This window comes from Hyalella azteca, unplaced genomic scaffold, assembly GCF_000764305.2.
Source record: "Hyalella azteca isolate HAZT.00-mixed unplaced genomic scaffold, Hazt_2.0.2 contig17082, whole genome shotgun sequence".
Lineage (NCBI taxonomy): Eukaryota > Metazoa > Arthropoda > Malacostraca > Amphipoda > Hyalellidae > Hyalella > Hyalella azteca.
The window spans coordinates 452,392-477,488 of NW_025946882.1; the positions used below are offsets into that span (position 1 = coordinate 452,392).

At 42.3% G+C, this 25,097-nt stretch overlaps 5 protein-coding genes and 1 long non-coding RNA gene across 6 annotated transcripts in view; 3 read left to right on the forward strand and 3 right to left on the reverse strand.

Moving 5' to 3' along the window:
• Positions 1–2,430: 2,430 nt before the first annotated feature.
• On the reverse strand, positions 2,431–3,385 carry LOC108665059 (the record flags this gene model as incomplete). The annotated part of the gene is given in 1 exon segment (XM_018151777.2): positions 2,431–3,385. A coding segment is annotated over 1 exon segment (806 nt), but the record flags the coding sequence as incomplete, so codon positions are not given.
• A 3,619-nt stretch (positions 3,386–7,004) lies between these two features.
• LOC108665068 lies at positions 7,005–8,058 on the reverse strand. Its single transcript, XR_001930412.2, has 2 exons — positions 7,165–8,058; positions 7,005–7,124 (listed from the first exon to the last, which is right to left on the reverse strand). It is a non-coding gene; the product is annotated as an uncharacterized LOC108665068 (long non-coding RNA).
• Positions 8,059–8,083: 25 nt separating this feature from the next.
• Positions 8,084–9,633, reverse strand: LOC108665052 (dual specificity mitogen-activated protein kinase kinase sek-1-like). The gene is made up of 3 exons (XM_018151769.2): positions 9,628–9,633; positions 9,218–9,441; positions 8,084–8,686 (listed from the first exon to the last, which is right to left on the reverse strand). Exons 1-3 carry the CDS (start codon positions 9,631–9,633, stop codon positions 8,500–8,502), a joined length of 417 nt encoding a protein of 138 aa, XP_018007258.1. The 3' UTR covers positions 8,084–8,499.
• A 707-nt stretch (positions 9,634–10,340) lies between these two features.
• Positions 10,341–11,231, forward strand: LOC108665054 (extensin-1-like). Its single transcript, XM_018151770.1, has one exon. It carries the CDS (start codon positions 10,341–10,343, stop codon positions 11,229–11,231), a length of 891 nt encoding a protein of 296 aa, XP_018007259.1.
• Positions 11,232–12,282: 1,051 nt separating this feature from the next.
• On the forward strand, positions 12,283–14,034 carry LOC108665055 (RNA-binding protein 42). Its single transcript, XM_018151771.2, has 2 exons — positions 12,283–12,580; positions 13,256–14,034. The coding sequence occupies exons 1-2, from the start codon at positions 12,283–12,285 to the stop codon at positions 13,366–13,368; spliced, it is 411 nt and encodes a 136-aa protein (XP_018007260.1). The 3' UTR covers positions 13,369–14,034.
• A 5,170-nt stretch (positions 14,035–19,204) lies between these two features.
• The window catches only part of LOC108665056, a 30,444-nt gene continuing 24,551 nt past the window's right edge, over positions 19,205–25,097 (forward strand). The window contains exon 1 of the mRNA XM_047885146.1: positions 19,205–19,245. The gene's annotated coding sequence lies outside the window, so the exon portion shown is untranslated. The remainder of the gene's footprint in view (positions 19,246–25,097) is intronic.

Genomic DNA, 25,097 nt, shown 5'->3' on the forward strand with positions numbered 1-25,097 from the left:
AGATGTGTATAAGAGACTCACCTCAGACTGTGCCAAAGTACTGAACGTTCATAGATCTTCACTCAGAAAAAAATGAGTAATTTTTTAACTACACCCACCCACAGCACGAGCAGAGAGTGGGCTAAGCATTGCACGGATACGCCCTTTTGTCGGGCAAAACTGGGTCGCGATGACTTAAATGAGGGCAAAAACTGCGTCAGTTTTTGGACAAAGTCTCAATAATTTCTCCGCGTGCTCATTTGACTAAATTTTTCGTTCTAGTTGACGTTATAGCGTAGAAGTTTTAGTTCGATTAGAGGCTTTAGCGTAGAAGAGAACATATGCAGCGAGTGCAGCTTAAAGCTGAAGCCACTCGCTATAACTGAAGTGTCAGCGCGGCAGCGTCCAGCGTCCGGTGAGGTGTCAGCTCGTGTTAAGAGCTGCTTATGCTAACTGCTGTGCATGCAGCAACACTAAGTGCAATAACAGCAATATTTGCAGCTGCAGTGAGAATAACAGAAATGCACGGAGCAGCAATACGACCAGCAGCAGCAGTAACGCCTGCAGCTGCAGTGAGAACAACAGCAATGCACGGAGCAGCAATACGACCAGCAGCAGCAGTAACGCCTGCAGCTGCGGTGAGTGCTGCAGCAAAGCGTGAAGCAGCAGTGCGTATAGCAGCAAAGTTACGCAGCAGCATCAGCAATACGAGCAGCAACAGCAACGCGTGCAGCTTAAGCAACAGCACACGTCACCCCTCACACAATGTCTAGCTCATTTGAACTTAGAGGAGAACTTTCGCCGGCCGATGTAAAACTTTCTTTTTTCACTTGATAAGCGAAAACTTCGACGGGGAAACTTCGGTTGCAAGTTCACAGTGGCTGTTGTCGTCTTTGAAACAGTAAAAATAATTCAGGAAATTTTTAGCAAGTTCATGCGCGCCAGAAGCTGCAGTGAGAACAACAGTAGTGCACGGAGCAGCAATACGACCAGCAGCAGCAGTAACGCCTGCAGCTGCAGTGAGAACAACAGCAATGCACGGAGCAGCAATGCGACCAGCAGCAGCAGTAACGCCTGCAGCTGCAGTGAGTGCAGCGGCGAAGCGTGAAGCAGCAGTGCGTACAGCAGCAAAGTTACGCAGCAGCATCAGCAATACGAGCAGCAACAGGATCAAAGCATGCAGCAACAGCAACGCGTGCAGCTTCAGTAATACGTACAGAAACAGCAGCAATTATGCGTGCAGCTTCAGCAACAGCACACCATCCCTCATACACAACCCTCACACGTCACCCCTTACACGTCACCCCTCACACAATGTCTATAGTTCATTTGAACTTAGAGGAGAACTTTCGCCGGCCGATGTAAAACTTTATTTTTTCACTTGATAAGCGAAAACTTCGACGTGGAAACTTCGGTTGCAAGTTCACAGTGGCTGTTGTCGTCTTTGAAACAGTAAAAATAATTCAGGAAATTTTTAGCAAGTTCATGCGCGCCAGTGGACGAGCGGCCACCGCACGCAAGTTGATGCTCGGTCACCGCACGCAAATGACGTTACAACAAACGTTAAACATATTGATATATATGACAAACATATTATCAACAAATGTTAAACATATTGACGTTACAACAAATGCTAAACATATTATCCAAGATTCCTTTCTTTTTGTAAAGTTTCAGTGAAACAAAAGATGCTGAAGGCAATATATGCATGCAGTGAAGTATTGAGAGAAGTATTTGCTTCTGGAATTGTGAAGACGGATGGCTGGCCGAAATATGCAGCGTCGACATTTAGCAGGTTTATAGTACATTTGCATCATCGCCATTAAGGTTAACATGAAGGAGATTTGCTTTGGTACAAAAATAAAATAGGATTGATCATGTAAAAGCTTTCTGATTTACTCAGCCACATACTGTAAGCCAATTACCAGAAAGGCATTTCCTTGCACAGCCTCGAGAACACAGTGGAGAATTGGTAAATTTTTTTGCACAGCCACAAATGCACATTGCACAGAAAGAAACAAAAGCTCGTCGCAAGAGCTCATTGCACATTAATACAGGCACATTTCACAGATGTATTTTTTTGATAAGAAATTATTGAATTACGTAGTCAATGTAAGCTCAGCTAGGGCAACCTTTGCCCCAGGAGTCCAGTGCCCCCCGGTGTCGCAACAAATACTCGACAAAGCCTGCCACTTGCATCAACGTGCGTTAGGGGAAACAAAATCGGAGGAATGGGAGAGGTCGGGGAACAGAGTCGGGGAAATTTGGGTTGGGGAAACGGTGTCGGTGAATGTTAGGCTGATGGAATGGGGTCGGGGGAATGGGGTTGACGGAAATGCTTGACGCGTTGAGTTGCAAATTGAGGGCTAGCTTGCGACAGTAAGCTGCCAACCCTGTTGGTTGTCTAGGTGCTTTTGTTGCACTCACCCTATGAGTGGGTCTTGGTACTCACCCTTGTTTGTGGTCGAAAAGTTGCGCAGAATATATTGCTCGCTGTCGAGGGTTTCGAAAGCCGGGCCGGGGTCCCGCACTTCCAAAAATCCACCCGCCTTCTTAGAATCCGTTTTTCTTGGGGAAGCACCTCCTCTTATTTTGGGCTTCTGTCCCCTCGGAGGGGTCGGGCTGTGGTCCCGGGGGTCGGGATACGAAGAATTTTTGGGCGGACGTCGAGCGGAAGCACAACGACGTAGGGGCACGGGCGAGTCTCCGGCACACTGCCCATCACTGGGAAACATGGGATCGTCGACCGCCAGCAGCTTACCACAGGAAGGAACTTTACGTAGAAAAATGTTGTATACATCGTCGGCAGCTTCAAGGGGCGTGATTTTTTCCTGATAGTTGATGTTCGCGGCAGATCCTGTTCCGCTGGCGGGAGCTGAGTCCTCGTCCTTTTCCTGCCGACGTCTGACGTGGGGACGTGTGGCGTTTTTTGAGCTGGGCACTTTGCATGACTGCGATCGGCGAGTCTGTTGTGCCGCCTTAAGTCTTGCTCTGGGACTGTTGTTGCCGCTGCCCAGCGATCCTTCGGACGCCTGGCGAGCTTCCTGTAGCAGTGTCCTGTTTGTGATAGGCCCTGGCATCGCATGCGTACCTGGAGCTTGTTTATCGTCGTCCTGAGAGGAACTACCGTCGGTGGGGATGTGGCTAGTCTCAGGTTCCCCAGCACCGGGGATGTCATGAGCCGGGGAGCAGAGTGAGCCACTGCGACTTTTTGCAGCGGCGCGCTCTATGAGCGTCGTGTCTGCCACCGTCATCATGTATACAGGAGATGAGTGTAAACAACCTCGTGCACAATGTAAACCAGGGAGCTTAGGCAGACGTAAACACCTTCGCTACAGGCTTCACACGTGCTGGCTGACGCTCAGTGTAAACCAAGTTTTGTGAGGGCGCTTAGCAGCCGCACCGCTTCTCTAGCAACACTGACCCTCACTTCGCTAGCTACCCTCGCCGACAGCCCCTCAGCCACTACGCCCCTCAGCCACTCAGCCAGTTGAGGGAAACAATGCAGCCAGTTTGCCCTCGAGCTGCGATGCTCTCGTTACCTAAATATGAGGGAACTTTTGAGGCGGTGCTCAATAATGAAGTGCATAGTTTACGCGGGCGCGTGAGAGAGATCTACAATATGCTGGCTTAATTACATTTAGTTAGCAAATAACTTAATGGTCAGAATGGTTGGGTTCTTTAATTGTTAATTAAAGAACTCAGGAGTAGTGAATTTCAAACTGTTTTGTAATTATTTAAAAGTATAGCTTATTAGTTGCATAACGACGGACGACGTACATGAGACGTCTTGTTGCACGTACAGCAACGTTCGCGAGACGTCTTGTTGCACGTACAGCAACGTACGCGAGACGTCCTGTTGCACGTACAGCGACGTACGCGAGACGTCCTGTTGCACGTACAGCGACGTACACGAGACGTCCTGTTGCACGTACAGCGACGTACACGAGACGTCCTGTTGCACATACAGCGACGTACGCGAGACGTAAGTTGCACCTACAGCGACGTACGCGAGACGTCCTGTTGCACATACTGCGACGTACGCGAGACGTAAGTTGCACGTACAGCTACGTGCGCGAGACGTAGGTTGCACGTACAGCGACGTACGCGAGACGTCCTGTTGCACGTACAGCGACGTACGCGAGACGTCCTGTTGCACGTACAGCTAGATGTGTATAAGAGACAGGTACAGCAACGTACGCGAGACGTCCTGTTGCACGTACAGCGACGTACGCGAGACGTCCTGTTGCACGTACAGCGACGTACGCGAGACGTCCTGTTGCACGTACAGCGACGTACGCGAGACGTCCTTCCAAGCACGGTAAGTTGCACGTCACACGTGATGTTGAGGCAAAGTGATGAGCTAACGTCTTATTGTGGTGTCACTGGACGCCAAATTTGCAAAATATTCTAATGTTCGACTTTAACTTTCGTTATGTTGTGATATCAGTCGGGAAGCTTACGCGATTTTGCGATAACAGCAATATAAATGAATAACTAGGTCAGTTATACGGGCTCTATTTCAACTGCCGTATGTTACGGCTGCCGTTAAGGGCACAGTACATACTGCCGTATGTTACGGCTGCTGTTAAGGGCACAGTACATACTGCCGTATGTTACGGCTGCTGTTACGGGCTCCATTCCAACTGCCGCATGTTACGGCTGCCGTAACGGGCTTTATTTTAACAGCCGTAATTCCAGATTGACAAAAAACTGAAGCAAACATTCTTCTCAGTCGTGTTTGTATGAAAATATGAAATAGATTACAGCGCAGTTTTTGAGTTCATTGTTGCGATGCAAGCCTCGTACATGCCACCTATGTTTGAGTGGCTTGCATTTTTCCAACAAGTCTGCTTTGTTTAGAATAGAAAATGTTGAAGTTGGTAGTTTCATCAGAAAAAGTTCGGTCTCAAATGCATCAAATTACTTCATTGGTAAGTCACCTTTCGTGGATTTCAAGTTAGAAGTTTTGAATCATATTAGTTATTAATTGATAGCTTGAGTGCCAATAAATTTATATCACGTGTGGACATTAAGGTAAATATAGGTTCTACATTTCGTTCATTCACAGCCCCGTCGCAGGGTCATAAATTGTGCAAATAGTGACACACTTTCTGATTTCACCAGTGATACGTCCTTTTCCGGGCGAACTGGGTAAGGATGACACACACAAGGACGAGAAGTTCATCGATATTTGGACAGAGTTTCTCAATGTTTATGGGTGCAGCGGCCATGAGCCATACAAATAACTGTAAGGAATGCGTGAATAGCGACAGCTTTGGTCCCCAAACACGAACAGAAGCTGTGCAGTTAACGGCATAAAAATCGAGGTAATCGAGTGGTTAAGATTATCGAGATTGGAGCAGCGAGTTGGGGGTTTGAAACCCAGAATTTCTTATGGAAAATTTAATCGAAATTAGAAGGTTTAGGCGAGTGGTTTAGAATCGGCGACAGGCTAACGTGGCAATATCAAAGCTGACACGACTTTACAATGATACAAATTTTCAACGGGGACAAACAATTTAACGAAATAATATATTAAAATGAAATAAGCTTTTAAACGTTTACAAAGAAATATAGATTAATAAATTTTATTTGGGGATGAAAGATAAACTCAAGTTCGTCATAAAATTGAAATTCATTCGATGAGTATTGTACAAATGGTAATCGTAATCACTACTAAGATAATAATAGATACTAGTTTATTTCACTCGAGAACCGAAAATTTTCCAGGGAGACTAGTGGATGCGAGTTCAGTTCTCTATTATTGCTTGTCGCCAGTCAAGAATAACTTTGTTTAGGATCAAAATTTTGGCTGAACGTAAATCTAAGTGACAAATTATTCACTAAAAAAAAAAAACAGTCAAGACTGAACAGGAGTCTTCAACTCACTTAAACTTAATATGGCGGGGCAAAAGGTAAATAAACTTCAGCGACACTAAAAAACTTGAAAAAGATGACTGCATAATGCATTCCCTGCATTAATATTACGACTTTTTAAACCTTTTGGTTGAAAATTAATGCAGTGATGAGTGACAAAAATGTACACAAGTAGCCCACTTCTCATGCAGCAATCAGAACATTTTTTTTACTCTACGGCTCATGAAGAGTGCAACGACGTGGCACAGCGCTTACGGGCAATCTGACGATTATTCAAGCTTGTAGCTTTGATCGTTTCTTCAGTTTGTAATGCTATAGACTTGCTCAGTGAAACTTAATATAATATTCGAAGTACATTTGCTATTTCTTCATTCACCAAGAATCTACATTTGAGCATGTTTTTTTAATGTCGTCAGTATATTATACGTACTTCAAAATTCAAACTTCAATATTTGCCGATTTTTATTCAGTAAAATCTTACTCGGCCGAAGAAATTTTGAATGAATGTACTTGACAGGAAGAGTGAAGGTTTTTATGCAGAAAATTCATTCTTGTAACTTATTGCTACATGATTTTACATCAATTTACGCAATAAAAGAAGTTTGATTGTCAACAAACAATAGTTTGATGCTGCTGATGCCACTGTAAAGCTTTAAATAACAGCAATCTCAACAATATCTTTCCTAAATAAAAAACATCTACATTCCCATGATTTCAAGTTCTAGGAAGATTCAACAGAAGAATATAACATTCTTGATCAAGAATCTAACAGCAAAAAGTTTATTGGTCTAGAAATCATATGGACACCAAAACACTTTTTTTCGCCTATGCTCGATATAATACTGAGCTTGATCGAAATTTGAAGGTTGGCCGAGTGGTCAAGAATCGGCGACAGGCCAATGTGGCAATATCGAAGCCGACACGACTTTACAGTAACAAAAATTTTCAACGGGGACAATAATTTAACGAAATAATATATTCAAATGAAATAAGCTATCAAACGTTTTAAAAGAATTATAGATTAATGAATTTTATATAGGCTTATGTAAGTAGCATAAACTGGCAGGAGTTAGGCTGATACACGAGCCAGTAAATAGAATAATTCTTCCACCGCAACAATCAGGAGAGTGGACGACACACAAGCCACTAGCACAACGAAATTTGCATTATTTACACGAGCTCTCATTTAGGCAATATTCCTGAGTATAATACAGAAGCACAGGGTGAATTCCTGACGCATCCACGATCTCAGCTTTTATTGCTACCTACACTTAAACGCCCTATAAATAAGATGGGTATTGCTACCTACACTTAAACGCCCTATAAATAAGATGGTTATTGCTACCTACAATTAAACGCCCGATAAATAAGATGGATATTAAAATAGGAGATGCAAGGAGCACCTCAAGTACCAGTAATACTTAAAAAAAGACTCCATTATTCTACATCGCTGGCCTAGCCTGACACTAGCATCAAGGTTAAGATTTGTGGCAAAAATGACGATCATATCATTATTATAGGAGATTATTTCCATACAATAACATTTTTTGCTGAACTTCAATTCTCGGCCAATAGTTTTTCAAAGTTAAAATTTCTTCATCCAAAACTTATATACCTAGTTATTTAAAATATAAGGCGATTCTTATAACGAGACGCCATATTAATGACTATTTACACGGTCATAATTGAACATGAAGAACACGTTCCAAACGGCAGTTGAAGTCAAACTCGGAGAGTTTGTTGAACACTAGAGACTCCTTCACTACGAGTAAACTCATAAATAAAAAGTGTTTAAATAAATATATACCTGGAGAAAATTCGTTTGCAAGAATTACATTGAAATGTATGAAAAAAAAATGAAATTGAAACAACGGCAACGAGACGGACCATCATAAATACAAGCAAGTCAAGGGTTTACTCCACCCTATCAGCATCAAATTTCTGCCACCTATTCTGATATTCGAGCATTATTTTTAGTCCTAAAAACAAATAATGAATGAAATTCCACTATTTAAAAAAACAAATAATGAATGAAATTCCACTATTAAAATTAAAGTAGTAGAGAATCTAGATTGTGTGAAGAAAATCCCGCCTTTGACAGCCCTGCTTGCGGTGTCCACGTGGTTACAACGAATAATTTCTGTACTTTTAACAATATAAATTTATTCAGACCGTGACACAAAACAGGCAAATATGATTTTAAAAGAGGAAGGCAAATATGATTTGAAAATTGTACTTGGAAGCGTCTACAAAAATTTCCAATTAAAAAATTCGGAATTGAACACTAAATTACCAGGTATATTCATTCCATAGGAGTACTAAAAAAAGAGTACTAAGGCCTAAAGTAAGTAAGGGCCTCTAAAGAGCACTAGGTTATGATATCACCTCAGATCTCAACCACTGTCAACTGAGATATAATAAGTTTATTGATGAACAACGAGGTGGCTGCAAAGAAGCTAAAACCTCATGGCACTCGGCATCACATAAATGTTAAATACCTACAAAATATTAAATTAAACGACAGGAACCCTACGGTGACCTACAGAAGCCCTTTTGTAACAGCCCTAAGGTAAGCCACTCTCATCTGGCGCTCAGGAGTGACCGACTGTCTTGACATCCTACGGGGCTGATAACGTAGGGTCAGTTCGTCGAAGCCGCGCTGCTGTCGTCGTCAGGAGGCACGGCTTCGCAGCTGTCCTCGTCAGGAGGCATAATTTGGGCAATGAAATTTGCAAAGTTTTCGTTAGGGGAATTTGCGTGACCGGCGATGAAGGGATGCTCCAGGAGCTGCACGTACGTCGGTCGCTCCTCGTACTTCTTCACGAGTCTGCAAGAAGTGACAAGTCAGGAGGGCTGAGGTGAGGGGGGAGGCTGTGGTGAGAGGGGAAGATGTGGGAGGGGGGATGTGAGAAGGGCAGCAGTAAGGCGAAGAGCCACAAGAGGGGCTGTGAGAGGGAAATTGAGAGAGGCGGTAGTGAGGTGACTTCAATAAATGCTGTAACAAAGAGGAGAAGGCTTTACTTGAGGATAAATGCAGTGAAGGTGAAGAAACTGAGGGGCTTCAATGAGGAGTGTAAAAGATACTATAATAAGAAGACTGCAAGAGGTTGCAGTGGAGCGGCAGTCAGGAAGCCTGAAATGAAGAGTCTGTGTGTGAAGCTGCCGAGAGAGGATTGCGATGGGACTTTGAGAGAGGCGGTGGTGAGGGAGGCTGGAGAAAGAGTACTAAGACGAAGGCTATAGTCAGAGAAATGCAAGAGCAGCTTCTATGGAAGCTAATGACAATGAAAGAACTTTACAAAAACATTTAAATTTCTCACTAAATTCCAGCTCCTCAAAACTCGAGTCCTGAACTTACACGCTGGCTATAAAACTGTGTGCATGCTCCCCGTAGGCAGAGTTCTGCTTAGGTAGTCTGGGAGGATCATCCATGACCACTTGTTTAAGCTGATCAAAGGGCGTGCCCCAGGTCTTGTAGGGGAACTTGCCGCTTGCAATCTCCACGATTGAGATGCCCAGGGACCACACGTCCGACCGGATGCCGTAGCGAGACGGGTCCCCCTGTGGGTCGATGCGCTCAGGCTGCACAAGAAATGATTTCGTTAAGTGCAAGACAGTACACAACACAATTATTAAAGCAAGGAAATGAACTTCTCTAAAAATAGCACAAGGTCCGTATTGGTATTGGGCAAAGAAATAAGAGTAATTCAAAACATTAGAGCAGCAGCACTCACTGCCATGTAGGGCTTGCATCTATCCTGCATTCACCGGCATGTAGAACTGCCATCCAGCCTGCACTCACTGCTATGTAAGGCTGGCATCCAGCCTGCACTCACTGCTATGTAAGGCTGGCATCCAGCCTGCACTCACTGCTATGTAAGGCTGGCATCCAGCCTGCACTCACCTGTCTCTTATACACATCTAGATGTGACTAATGCTAGTTGTGTTAGGTCAAGTCTAAGGCTTAGTAAATTGCAGGTCAAGACTAATGCTAGTTGTGTTAGGTCAAGTCTAAGGCTTAGTAAATTGCAGGTTAAGACTAATGCTATTTGTTTTAAGTCATGTCTAAGGCTTAGTACATTGCAGGTCAAGACTAATGCTAGTTGTGTTGGGTCAAGTCTAAGGCTTAGTACATTGTAGGTCAAGACTAATGCTAGTTGTGTTGGGTCGAGACTAAGGCTTAGTACATTGCAAGACAAGACTAATGCTAGTTGTGTTGGGTCAAGTCTAAGGCTTAGTACATTGTAGGTCAAGACTAATGCTAGTTGTGTTGGGTCAAGTCTAAGGCTTAGTACATTGCAGGTCAAGACTAATGCTAGTTGTGTTGGGTCAAGTCTAAGGCTTAATACATTGCAAGACAAGACTAATGCTAGTTGTGTTGGGTCGAGACTAAGGCTTAATACATTGCAAGACAAGACTAAGGCTAGTTGTGTTGGGTCAAGTCTAAGGCTTAATACATTGCAGNCCCTCCTGTCCTTGACATGCCTCTCCCTCCTGTCCTTGACATGCCTCTCCCTCCTGTCCTTGACATGCCTCTCCCTCCTGTCCTTGACATGCCTCTCCCTCCTGTCCTTGACATGCCTCTCCCTCCTGTCCTTGACATGCCTCTCCCTCCTGTCCTTGACATGCCTCTCCCTCCTGTCCTTGACATGCCTCTCCCTCCTGTCCTTGACATGCCTCTCCCTCCTGTCCTTGACATGCCTCTCCCTCCTGTCCTTGACATGCCTCTCCCTCCTGTCCTTGACATGCCTCTCCCTCCTGTCCTTGACATGCCTCTCCCTCCTGTCCTTGACATGCCTCTCCCTCCTGTCCTTGACATGCCTCTCCCTCCTGTCCTTGACATGCCTCTCCCTCCTGTCCTTGACATGCCTCTCCCTCCTGTCCTTGACATGCCTCTCCCTCCTGTCCTTGACATGCCTCTCCCTCCTGTCCTTGACATGCCTCTCCCTCCTGTCCTTGACATGCCTCTCCCTCCTGTCCTTGACATGCCTCTCCCTCCTGTCCTTGACATGCCTCTCCCTCCTGTCCTTGACATGCCTCTCCCTCCTGTCCTTGACATGCCTCTCCCTCCTGTCCTTGACATGCCTCTCCCTCCTGTCCTTGACATGCCTCTCCCTCCTGTCCTTGACATGCCTCTCCCTCCTGTCCTTGACATGCCTCTCCCTCCTGTCCTTGACATGCCTCTCCCTCCTGTCCTTGACATGCCTCTCCCTCCTGTCCTTGACATGCCTCTCCCTCCTGTCCTTGACATGCCTCTTCCTCCTGCCCTTGACATGCCTCTTCCTCCTGCCCTTGACATGCCTCTTCCTCCTGCCCTTGACATGCCTCTTCCTCCTGTCCTTGACATGCCTCTCTCCTCTACCCTTCAGTGAGTTTACCCTCCCCCACTACTTCTTCAGTGAGTGAAGTCTCGCATTACTTGACCCCAGCAAGTAGTCGAGTCCTGCATGTAAATGATTCATTACGAGAGGGTTCGCTGTCATACTACTTCAAATCACCTAGCCGCACGAACGATGAACGGAGCTTCTAGTTGGCTACAGTTCTCGAGAAGATGGATTTCTAGGGTAAAATCCGTGACATTAATTACGCTATGAAATGGCTACGAAGAGTGTACTTTTGGTGCCACTTCTTTTATTTGGCACGTCCGCCAGATCCACCCAATCTGTTCCTGCCTCATACCCGTTATTGTGTTACGCGGTCCCCAAACATGGCCTCTGTACTCATCATCATTCCGAGAAAGTGATCGAATTTCTTCTCTTCAATTTCATTGCCATCCATTGCTAGGTAGGGTGACAATTGAACTAGGTGCTAGGATGTAACTTGTTCCTGCATCTTTTGGTGCCGTTGAATTTCATGTTATTTGCACGGGTTCAGTCGTATATTGCGGAACGGTCCGCTGCCTTTTCTATCAGTTCAGCCCGTCTGTAATCTTTATCCACTTTCTTGTCTTGCCCAATAATTTCGATATAGAAGCTGGGCTGTGATCCACATATGTAGCTCTCCATGTTCTCTGATCTAAATTCCATATTTTTCAATTCAATCCCTCTGCGCAACCCCTTTTCTTGCTGGATTCCATTATCTTGTCTTTGCATAAGTAGTTGCTGGACGCTGCTTCAAGCTCAGCTCCCACCACTTCACAACTGTCCCGTTTGTCTCATCTTTGAAATCATTATTTTTTAGAGACCTAATTGGAGCCATTGAACTACGCCTATTTTTTTAATTATTGCTTATTTCTATGATTCTATCCTTTCCTCCATCCTCGGCTGCTTTTTTGTCAGACTTATGTGAGTCTAGCAACAGAGGCACGTACAATATTGTACCTTAACACATAAGGTGCGGTACGACCCGACCCAACGGTATGAAATATGGCCTGAATACGACATAGCGGCACTTAACGTGTTAAGCGCATTAACTAGTCTGAGAATGGACACTTACTGCTATCCCGTGTTACACAAGTACCTGTTACCCTGTGTAACAACAGTCAATATATCCCCGTGTAACAACCCTCACTCTTATTTGTTTTCAGACGACTACCGCATGTTTGCCGGTGACCTGGGCAACGATGTGACGGATGAGCTGCTCACAAGGACCTTCAATGGCTACCCTTCCTTCGTCAAGGCCAGGGTCGTGAGGGACAAGTTCACCAACAAGAGCAAGGGTTATGGCTTCCTTAGCTTCAAGGACCCTGACGACTACACGCGGGCCATGAAGGAGATGAATGGTGGGTTATGGTGGGTGGTGGGTTATGGTGGTTCATTGTGGATGCTAGCCGCTGGTAGGTGGTTGGTTGGTCGTGATAGGTCATGGTGGGTGGTTGGTTATGCAGAGTTGGTCCAATTGTTCGGTGGTGGGTCGTGTTTTGTCCTAGGTCATGTTGTATGATGGATCCTGTTGAGTGCTTTTTTGCACCGATGAAGTAACTTTGGCTTAAGCTTCCTTATTTATTGCTTTTTTGTTTAAATCCAATAAACTAAAACACCTCCTAGTAGAATAACCACGGTCCATTTGAATTCAGTATCACACCAAAAATATCAATATACTCTATATACCTGGCGTTTTTATTAGCTATAATACAGGCCATATATAAAATAATAATTCTTTCTATGTGTAATTCATATATGTATAATTAATTAAACACCAAGAACAGCAATAAATTTTTCATGTTTATCTCATAACATGACACACACAACAGACATGTAAGTTTGTCTCATCACACAACACATACACCTATAAGAGACACGTACGTTTGTGCCATCACTCGATACGCATATTTGTGCTATTAACGACATAAAAAATGTGTATGATTGTCTTATCACACAACACATATTAAAGACTCGTATATTTTTCTCATCACACGATGCATAAAAAGTATGTAACACATGCCGGGTGTGTGCAGGGCGCTACGTGGGGTCGCGGCCCATCAAGCTGCGCAAGAGCCAATGGCGCGACCGCAACCTCGACGTCATACAGAAGAAGGTGGCAGAGAAGCAACTCCTTGGACTCAAATAAACTTATATTATTTGCTGCTCCTTCTCTTCAAATAATGTCAATTTTATTGGGCTCTACCCGGGCTCAAGTGATGGTGTCAATATTATTGGGTTCTCATCCCACTTTATTATATCAATATTATTGGGCTCTCCTCAGGCAGCAATAAATCAAATGTTATTGTGCGCTCTTTGGACTAGAAAAATCACAATATTCTTTAGTGCTCCTTGTGCTTAAATAATGTCAAAAATATTTGCTACTCTTCCGGGTCAAAAGACAAGATATTATTGGCTTCTACTCGGGCTCAAAAAATCAAATATTGAGCTCAGCTTGGACTCAAATAATGGCAAAATCATTAGACGTTCCTCAGACTTCATAAATCTTGTCACTCGAATACCGTCAATATTATTGAATGGTCCTCGTGCTTAAATAATGTCAATATTATCAGTTGTTAATCGGCTTTGAACAATATTCAATTTTTTTCTGCGTTTTAAGAGATATTTTTAATTTTATTGTGTGAGGTAGCACGTCATAACCCTCGTTCACATCTAACTTGATTCAATTCTGTGTCGTTATGCTTCAACTCCCTTTACCTGCTGGATCTCGTCTCGTCTTTGATACGTGAGAAATGAAAGCTCGCTATTCAATAATGCAGTACAATTTACACTAAATTAAAATGTGCACTAAGACCGTACGCTTATCATTATCCATGACAACAAGAATAACACGAATAGTGATGGCTAAAATGACAACAGGGTGTCTAGCTTTCTGTTCTCGACACACAACAGAACTACAGCGTTCGCCTCTCTCAAACTTACATTAGTCACGATATTATTTTATTGTATGGAAAACATAATCTAATTTACCGAGTGTGAGTACATCAATTCAGTGTCTTAACACTTTATCACCACACACGTGACATGTGCTGTTGGGAGCCTACATCAGTCAAACATCTTGCATGCCATCATCAACCCACTCGTGACATTCGCTGTTCTATGCCGTCTTCTTTCAAGCTTGTTGCTCGCCATGCTGTTGTTTAACTGCCCATCCTGGGAGTGGCGACCACGTTGATGGGTGATAGATCAGTTTTTCAGAGCACTAAAGCCATTGGTAGTTTCAAGGCCCTCACTGGCTTGCTGAACCGCCAAAACCATTTTTGTTTGCATTAAACAACACCCTGGGCAAGCCAGGCACAAAATTTATCAATCATTGGATGGATGGTGGAGTTAGCAATGAGCTGAAAGAACTTGTCTTTATAGAGTGTGGAAATCGTCTGTAGGAAAACTTTTCCTGCATGCGGTCTGCGAATACTCAATCGTATTCCTGAAAGGGAATTCCTTCGGTGCCAGGATATCCGGAACAGAAAGATAGAATAGAAGTGTCGGCGTTGAAGAAATAGGCCCATGGCCCGTTGCCGATTCTTGAACTATTCGTGACTTGATTCACAAGGGACCCGGCCTTTGGAACCCGATCTTTCCATAGCTGACGATTGATTGAGATAGCTGCTGGACTTATTGCCTGGTCCGTAATTTGCTAGGCATTTTAAGACTGAACATATGCTCCTGCATAGCTTCGTCTAGTCTGTTTTTGAAGAAAGATACTCGAAGTGAACATTATACAAGCAGGTTGACTTCCACATCCGAGATATTTTTGTTGGAAAATCGTACACCTCAGTCGATAAGACATGAGTCGTTGAAATTTCAGATCTCCAATAAAAAGAATGCTCGTTTTCTTTGTTAACCCTAGTAGTTGTAATGACTATTGAATGTGCAAAATGGCTAGTAATTTTTTTTATAACCAGTAGGGTAACGAGGGGCAAAGGGACCACTGTGGGTCATGGGCCCACAGCGGGTTTCCCGCTAAGTATGACAGATATTGTTCCGTGCACTCTACCGCCGGTCGACAGTTTCACTGAGCTGAAGTGAATCAGAGTGGCTCTACGTTTTGTTAAGAGTTCGCGTTGATAAGTTACTCGCAAATAACTGTTTTAGCCCTGATAAAAGTTTTTTTGCTGCTAGATAAACAGTTTTCGATTACTCTATATGAAGCTTTTGAAAGTACTATGAATTATATTTTGGAAGTATTATTTATAGGGATAATTTTGAGTTAAAGTTTAGACTATTTCAAGGTTTGAAAATGAAATGTTGATACGATATAAATTGAAATGATACCTAGTGAGGCAACGGGCCCACGCGTGTCACGGGGTAAAGCGTCATGGCTCATTACCCCTCTGTGAAGTCTTATGTTATACATCATTAGAGAGGAGAAATTTCTTTAGTGAGGAGAAGTCTTATAGTAATATAGTAATGTCGGCGCTAAGGAGTAGGCCTGATGTGGCCTGTCGCCGATACTTGAACTTTTCCTGACTTGTTCACAGAAGATCTAAAATCGTGTCATTTGACCGATTTTTTTAAGACACGATAGTTTGAAATAGCTACTAGACTTCCACCGGGTTCGACATGGTGCTAGGCATTTCAAGTCTGAACATATATTTTTCCATAGCTTTATCTAGTCTGTTCTTGAACCGTGAACGCGTTCATACTCGGAGCGCCAACGATGTAATCAGGGAGGTTGTTGCCCATCGGAGCCTCGTGGCGAAGCTCATCTATCTTTGCTTCTTCACTAGTAAACACTATAGATCTACAATATTTGGGGGTCTGTTTACCCCTAAAATGGGTTGGCTTGGTGATGTTCTGGATTAAAAATGAGTCTCGCACAGACTCCAAGAACAGGGATGCTGGGTGATTCCCATCTCTTGGAGAGGATTCATCTGCCCAGTCTATTTCTAGATGGTTAAAAGTCACCAACGATCAACGTATGCGACCTGCTGAAAGTCATGCTCGGTAAAAGGCTATTTAGCACTTTATTGTTATCAGAGGAACTGTTTGGTGATCTATACACGACGCCTATGAGAATAGATCAATCAGTTTGGCATCGGTCGGATGTTACCCTATGGCCTATAAGAAGTGGTTTAGGGAAAGGTGTCTAAAAACATAGATCAATCAGTTTAGCATCGGTCGGCGACTCAGTGCCGGTATAATTTTTATCCATTCTAGTTTATCTTTTGTTCAGCAAAAAACGAGGGCTGGGCTATATGACTTGCGTGCGTGCATTAAATGATGCACTCAAATGTAACTTTTTGTAATTTGGCTTAAATGAACCAAGTTCAACAACCATTAGATTTGACTTTTTGAATAATGGCGTCAATCTCTGCCGACCTTCGATGCAGTGAGGACAATGAACATAGTTTCAGCCTGAATATATTATTTCTTAATTTAGTCGGCAATTTTCGACTAGAACCTGTATCAGCTATGTATTTAGAACCTTGGTTTATAAATATTTGTTAGTAATATTCCAGTGGTTTCGAGACGCTAACTGTTGAACTTGAACGTGACCTATTTACAACTCTTATCTTTAACTTCACTCCTTGTTGTTTGTTTGTTTGTTAGTTTGATTGGTTGTTTGTCTGCTACAATTCTTGTAATCAATATTTAGCACACTTCTACATGTCCAATCGATCTGAAATTTTGCACACTTGCGTAAAGTCTGATACAATGCATGACGCTATTGAAAAAGTTGTCGTGGGTATAGTGGTAAGAAAAAGGATGAATAAGAACGATAAATGAAAACTATAATAAGCAAACGACAATTACAAATAAAGACAATATAACCGTGTGTTCCCTTTGCTCAAGTTCTTACTTTCGGTCTCAAGATTCGGAGCCTTCCTGAAATTAATAAATAAGCGAAAATTTAGAACTAGCAATATTTGAGCAACAAAAGCAGAATATTACGTTAGCCAGATAAATAAATTATAGACTGATAACCATAATCATGAACAAATCTAAACATCACCACTGAATTGCAACAGAAAATTATCACAAAATAAACAGACCAAATGAAAAAGTAACGCGTACCTCCGTGGTGGATAATATAGCAATGAACAAGTTTCGGTGCTTATCTGAACGAGGTCACGTCCGAGGTGACTTAAAACCAAAAATCCAAAATATCTAACTGTAAAATAGCGCTATTACACTACGTACCCCAACAAAGTAAACAATTTTAAAATAAAAAAATTGTTTAATAATAAAAAAATTGTAAAAATAATTTGTTTAATAAAAAAATAAAAAAATTTAAATAAGAAATTAATTCTACATTGTGTAATATCAGGGACACTGGCCTCTTTAGAAGTGTTGTCTTTAACTAAAAAGTAATTTTTAAATGCATATTATGTAAATTAATACCAAAATCAAATACTAAATTTTTTGAAACGTTCACTACAAACCCACACGTAAAAACAAAGTGTTGTTCTAACGAAAACTGACACCATTTAATTCGTTAAAATGTTCACGTCAGACGAATATGACTAAAACAATATGTTCTGTTAAGCTAACCTCTTAACCCCTCGCCGCTCGAAACGCCAATAAAATATTCATATTTTAATCAGAATGTTTCCAAAGTTTTTGACCACGGCCATGTGATTTTCTGAAGAAAATGAATGCGCCTTCTCATCAAAGTTATAATTTTAAACTGCAAAGTTTCTTGCGACGATGAGCTGCCGTCACGCTATGAGTGGTCGGACTGCGTGTCGGACCACGATCGGTCCGCACTCGCGCTGCTGGTGGACCAGCGGGATGCCGAGGTCTGTCCAGAGGCCGTAGTATAAAAACTTGAGTACACATAGCGGTTTAAGTACATGTGGCGGCCTAAGTACACGTGTCGGCCTAATTACGCGTAGCGACCTAAGTAAATGTAGCGATCTAAGTACGCGTAACGGCCTAAGTGCTCGTAGCGGCTTAAGTGTACGTGGCGGTTTAAGGACACGTAGCGTCTAAGTACACGTAGCGACCGATTTCTCGTCGGCGCCATTTCTGGGTTTAGTTTGGAAAACCGTTAGTGATTGGCCGACTGAATTACGAAGTCGTAACTATTTTTGATAGTACGTCTACAGTAGTTTTCAGAAGCTCCTTTCCTACACTGAAGTAGCGCCCAATTTACGAGTTTGTAACTCTGTCAGCCAATCCCTGACAGCTTTTCTAGCTAAACTCTCCAGTCACAGACGAGAAATCTGCCGCTACGTGTACTCAGGACGCTACGCGTAATTGTAATTTCAGTACTGTATTTTACCATTTGTAATAATTTTCTAGGCAAAGAAGAAGACGGTTGCTGTAAGTGGGTCGGTAATGACCACAACGATAAATGCTCGAGCAGACGCAGCTTATTAATTCAAACCTTGGATGAAAAAATATTAAATTATGCGGTCGCTGAAAGCAAGTCCTGGTCAAAATTCGACCCCATCATCAAAGTTTTTCGTTTTTGGTTATTTATCTCTACTCTTGACGACATTTTGCTGCTTGCTCCTTATCCTGGAGTGTGAAGGACGCTTCAAAGCTTGGAAGTCGGTGGCGGTGAACACGACTTTCCTCGCGACGATAGCAGTGCAGAAATCCAGTTACATCCTCCGCTCCATCGTACAATGCATGAACCGGGCCACGACTTTGGACTGGGTTTACGTAGCCTGTTACACGCCCATGCAGGACGGGTGGGAATGCTCTCTCTGGGGATATGAAGCCTCAGTTAATCTTCCCGCGGATTCAGGAACACAACAATCCCAGTGCAAGCTCTTTTACCATGATGATGGTGAGTGCAGCGAACATCGAAGCGGGTGCAGCGCTTTATTATTATTTGCTTGAAAATAATTGAAGAGGTTATTTATTTGCTGATTTATACATTTATATATGGAAGAAACTAATATTATGTTTTTAGTAACTCTAACGTGTCCATGTTTTCCACCTCGAGGCTGCGTGCTGGCGAACGGGTCGCTGGTGGAGCCTGGGACGACGTTCCCCAGCGCTCAGTACGCCGACGTCTTCAACGTGTGTCAGCTCAACGGACACGTCCGGCGTAAGAAATTATTTTTATATTTCTGTTTTGTTTCTATTATTTCATTAATAAATTTCTAGCTGAACATCTCACACAGTTTTTATGTATACGATTTACTAATTACTTAACTTATTAAAGATGAGTTGGTTAGCTTATTGTGCTACAATCAAGGTCTTACCATATAACGGCTCCTTTCTACTCTCTTTCAGCACAGTAGTAATCAGCCTTAGTTCAGTTCCTATTTAAACTTAAAGTTCATAACAAAATCGATTGAAAATATTAGCTGATTGACTAGCGTTGAATTGAACCTCTCAATAAGGATTAACTGGTAATCTTGTTTATTGTATCTCTAATGTTTTTCTAGAACTGTTGAAATTTCGAATACTATGAAATGGTTTAAAACGAATCAATAATTTGTTTGCCTTCAGAAATGTGTGAGTTCGAAGGCCAGCTCTACAATCTGAACGAAATGATCGGGTGCCTTCTCTGTACCATTGTCGGCGTCACGTACGGTGGTAAGTCTTGATATAATTAGATTTTATTGTTCTTAATCTTAACTACTGCTCAGCTTTCGATATACTTAATTATATTTAATCTCATCATCTTATGAGATGTCGGTGCGCTCTCACCAATTGACTTGACTGATGATATGTCAAGCACATCGGTCAATTGAATGTGAAGAATGGGTTAAACCCGATGATGTCATACGGGTGATGGGTTAACAGAAGTTATTATGACGATGTTTTAAAAATACACTTTCGCTCCATCTAATAATCATCGCCTATGGACTAGACAAATTACTATGATTTTTATTCCCGATTTACATATTACATTTATATAATTATTTGTCTCACTCATTAGTTTACTCGCATATATATGCCTATTCTCATAAATTTGAACTTTCGCCATTTCAATAAACTCTGATAATTCTAGATTTCTAACGATGTTTCACCGTTCCCAAACCTTTGTATAATTTAGTACGTATAAAAGGTCTCCAACAATTGTACGTTACCACCACAGAAAGGGAGTCAAGGCATACAAATCAATGGTAACTAAGATACCCATAGCTGGCCGAGGTTGCAGCAGTGGGCCACGTCCAAGACCTTGGTCTACATACAAAAGGGTATTGCATAATTAGCTGAATGTTGATTTTCGACGCACTCACATTCCTCCAAATTTCTGCTGAATGTTAGATAATATCAGTAAAAACATCTATCAGTGAAATTACTGTTTGATAGTCTATTATATCAGTGAACTTAAGTGTCTCAGAGTGTACACGACATATTTCTGAGTGCAGTCACAAATATTTGGGATACGTTGAAATTGATGTGAGTAATCGCTTCTGGGTTGTTAGTATGTCAACTACATTCAGATACGTAATAAAAATTATTGAAAAGTGTCCACCCTCATGTTCAGACAACAGGCAAGAGTCCTGCTATAATACAACTCATGATTTTGTAAATGAGGTTTGACTGGATATTTTGTTGATGGATTAGCATTTGGATTTTAGATTAGTTCCCGATCGTACGAACAATGTTTATTTGGTCGACGTTCAGTCGTCTGGGTCGCGGGTTCAAAGGCAACGAGTTTTATTAACACTGCTAAGTCCGAGGCAAGAGTTACTGCTGCTAATGACATGCGCAGCGGCCAATTAGTTATCTGTAATAACATAATGTACAGAGTTGTAAATTAGTACTCTTTCGTGTACTTTATATTAATATAAATTAACATGAATCAAAATTAACGTAAATAGATTTTTTTGTACAAGATATTATTATAATAAATATTAATTTATAATTAGAGCTCTTGGAGCCCAGGAGCGTCGTTGTCTGAGATTTCGGCCTAGCGAATATTATCTTCATTATAGAAAAATTATGAAGTCTCCAGTAAGCAAGTTAATAATGAATATGTGTCATGATATGACTATAATATTTTACATCATTACAGAAACACTTTCTAAGCATACCTTTGCCCAGTACATATCGGAAATTATTATAGAAGAATTCTGATGGGATCCTCAGTTATTACTTTCGTGTGGTGCCCGTTAAAAGTTGTACGAATTATAAACCTGGTCCAGAAGCTCATACAACTATATCCATTTTATATATCTCGATATAAAAGTCTGACTTAATTGACTAACATTCTTGTTCAAAGTTCAGGTGATTGCCTTGTATGTGTGTTCAAAGTTGAACCCAATAAGCCTATAGGCTCTGCTGCAGCGAATGAAAAATGTCAATATACAACAATTCAACTACAAACACACGCCCGCGGAACTTGATCAATTATTTTATGATTTTTCTATTGCATTATAAGATTCGTCTGCTGCATTATATGATTCATCTGATGCATTCCACGATTCATCTGATGCATTACAATTACATGATCCTGATCATGCAATGCGTCTTCTTCTGAATCATGTAATGCATCAGACGAACCATGCAATTCATCACACAAATGAATCGTGTAATGCAACGAATGATTCATATAATGCATCAGACGAATCATGTAATGCATCAGACGAATCTCATAATGCAACAGACGGTTTAAAAAATAATTGACCAAGTTCCTCGGGCGTGTGTTTGTGGTGGTTACTGTTCACTACTTCGACCGTAATGCTGGGAGTTACTTCAACCGTAATCTTCATCCGTAATGGTTAAAGCCAACGTTACCGGGCCTCGTCTCGGGATGCAAATTGAAACATGAGTAACTTACTTAAAATTTCATCAACTAAAACAGTGAAAAAAAAAGAGAACAAAAAGTCAGGTTGTCAGGTGCCTTGGGGTTGCCGAGATGCATGATTTCGCCAGGATGCAAGGTTCCACTAGGATACAAGGTTCAACCATGATGCAAGGATCCACCAAGATGCAAGGTTCCACCAGGATGCAAGGTTCCATGCAAGGTTCCACCAGGATGCAAGGTTCAATCAGGATGCAAGGTTCCACCAGGATGCAAGGTTCCACTAGGATACAAGGTGAATAAAGTAGGTAATATTGAACATGTATTATGCATAGATGTTAAGAATGCTGAATGCTAAGAATGCGGGTCGAAGCTATATAGCAAGTGTGTTAGGTTGTTTCGAGACCGTGGGAAGAATTGAACGTTGGCGAGGGAAATTCCATTCGAAGGAATGTGGCGTCACTTCGAGGGATAGGCGTAACAGTGCGCGACACTAGCGTATATAAGGATCTCAAAATTGGCGCCAAGGGTTGTTGGTGCTAAGGAGGTGACCGTCGCGCACGTACGGTCTGCTGTCAGCGGACTTTGCGACGGCCGCGGCCGTGAGGCCGGCGGTGTTGCCGTTGTCGAACATTGACGGTTGAGAGGTATCTAGACCCATCGTGACGGCTACGATTTCTGTAAGCGCGTCAAGAAAATCAACATCAACACTACGGTTGCGACTCAGCCGTGAGACAACGCGAGAGAGCCACGAGTTGTACAACGATTATAACGCACGTCATCAGAAGATCTAAGTTCCGAGCTCTACACCAAGAATCATCATCGGTATATATTATTCAAGATCAAGAATCATCAATATCATCAAGAATTATCAATAGTGCGGTCACTATTTTCATCAGAAGAAGCGGTACGGTCACAGTCATCTCGACCGCAGTACGACAACGGAGTTGGAGTATTTTCATCGATTATGAAGACGAGCACCACTATTCCGAAGTGTGGTCATCATAAACTCTACGGTTAGACCGGCCGCGAGACATCACTATAGCGCGAGAAATACGGCCATGAAGAAAGAGCAACTGTGGAAGCGGACGCGAGAATACAGCAGCGGTACGGCCGCTCAACCTACGGCCGCAAAGTGTGCGTGTACAACACGGTCGTTTACAACGGACGTACGGCTCAACGGAACTGCAATTTATCAACGTTCTGGTAAATAGAGAGATTTTTAACGATGTTAACTGATAGGCTTTAGACTTTTGATTGCGATCAGATTACATTTTTCAAGTACTAGAGATTTTTGTTAACGTTTGATGTGAACTTGAATTTCTCAATTTAATATGGAATGTATCCGTGTTTCATTACAACCCTCTCTTTGTACTATATTTTGCCGTAACCTTTCCAAAAAGAGAACCTTTTCATACGTGCCAATCAAGCGCCACTCGGCGTCCACCTGACAAAACGATCATAAGTAAATGAATACCGGTATCTTGAACCTGAACCTGATCGTAACGTAAAATTGGTGGAGTAATCACTCCGAGTGTCCAACAATAAACTATATATGAGACGATAAGAAAATAATTTCTAATCTCTCTCTTTTATTTTTTTCCTATCTAATCATAAATGCTCAGAGCGCCAGTCAGGAAGATGAAGAGCCAGTACAGGTTATCGTGGTTGAGTATATAGCTCTTGGTGGCCAGTCTGGGGGTCGATCTGTAGCAACAAGCGAGAGAGCTAACAATCACCAATCTATGTTATATAGCCAAAGGGTATGATTGCCAAATAGGTAGGCGAGGAATGTTAGCCAAAGCCTACCTCTATAGTAAGCGAGGTATTGTAAACCGAAGTAACCAAGATATTTTAACAACAGTAACCGGAATATTACAACTGCAGTAACCGAGTTACATCAGAAATCGTGATGATTCACTACCCAAAGTCCCTTGTTTTAACAGATACTAGTCGTCGTCGCGTATTGGACGTCGCGCTGCCGCCGAGGGACACGTGCTGCTCTCAGGCAGCAAACGGATACTGTCTGGTAAAAGTTGATATAATTTCTTAATAAAAATCAGAATAATATAATAATATGTCCATGATTTAACTCATGCTCATTGTGTATTAGTTTTGATTGAGTGCAAGTGAGGTTAATTTTAATTTCTAAATTCAACCAAAAGGTGGGATTTCATTTAAAATACACATGTAACTTTGATAGATCGATTTGAGTAATAACATAACATAGTGATGTCGGCGCTGAAGTGTAGGCCTGATGTGGCCTGTCGCCATAATGATTTATTTGTGCGATGTAAACCTTTTAAACTGAATCATAAACTGCACAATCAATACTGTTCTATGAATACAGGTGACGGAATGCGCTGGTACCGCCATCGGCTTCTGCGAGGCGAAGACTCGGTGCGAGGCGCGAGGTCTGCCGTTGGCCTCACGGGAACTGTACTACAACTACAGCCTCATCACACAGCTTGCTCCCGGTGAGTTGACGGCCTGGTAGTTAGTTATAATGGCGAACGCATTGGTGGAAATATTGAGACTAGTGATAAAATTTGAGACAATTCTTCATGGATTTTAAGTTCAGATAAAAATTAGATCTTAGGTTCAACGTTGAGGTGGAAATCACAAGTCAGCAGGGAATAACGTAATAAATTCTACATGGTGGATACTGAACATCTAGGGAATGTTAGATACTGAACCTATTAATCCCATTTGTTCTTAGTCCGAACTTGGTACTGGATGAACATTCAACGAGTGGCCGACATGGTGTGGCGTTGGATGCCGAGCATGGAGCCCATGGGCAGCATAATCGCGACTTCTGGGACTTATGATTGTGCTGAGCTGAACGCCCGATCACCCAGCTTCCACCTCGTTCCGTGTGCCGCTAATGACGAACCGTGTGCATTTTGTTACGATCCTGCCACAACCTTGCCGCCGTGCTGAGCATGAGAGGCATGCTACCGTGCTAAGCATGAGAAACTTTTTTACTAAGTTTAAAGTAACTTGAATTTTGGTGACTAATTATTTACTTTTTATGCGTCAGGTCGCGTGGCAGTTTTTCCTTTCAATTACACACCACATATCAAGTTAACGGAGTCAAGATAGGCTAACTCTGTTCGTAAATTTAAATTGGTGTTGACCTGTAGGAATTCTTTACTTATCATTTAATAAACATTTATTGCATTGTCGCGATTTCCGAG

Excerpts from the sequence above, each read along its gene's own strand:
- LOC108665052 (XM_018151769.2), bottom strand. Across the intron at positions 8,687-9,217 it reads CACAGTTTTATAGCCAGCGT|ACTCGTGAAGAAGTACGAGG; the intron begins GTAAGTTCAGGA and ends CACTTCTTGCAG.
- LOC108665054 (XM_018151770.1), top strand. The coding sequence starts at position 10,341 with ATGCCTCTCCCTCCTGTCCTTGACATGCCTCTCCCTCCTGTCCTTGAC.
- LOC108665055 (XM_018151771.2), top strand. The coding sequence starts at position 12,283 with ATGGACACTTACTGCTATCCCGTGTTACACAAGTACCTGTTACCCTGT. Across the intron at positions 12,581-13,255 it reads GGCCATGAAGGAGATGAATG|GGCGCTACGTGGGGTCGCGG; the intron begins GTGGGTTATGGT and ends GGGTGTGTGCAG.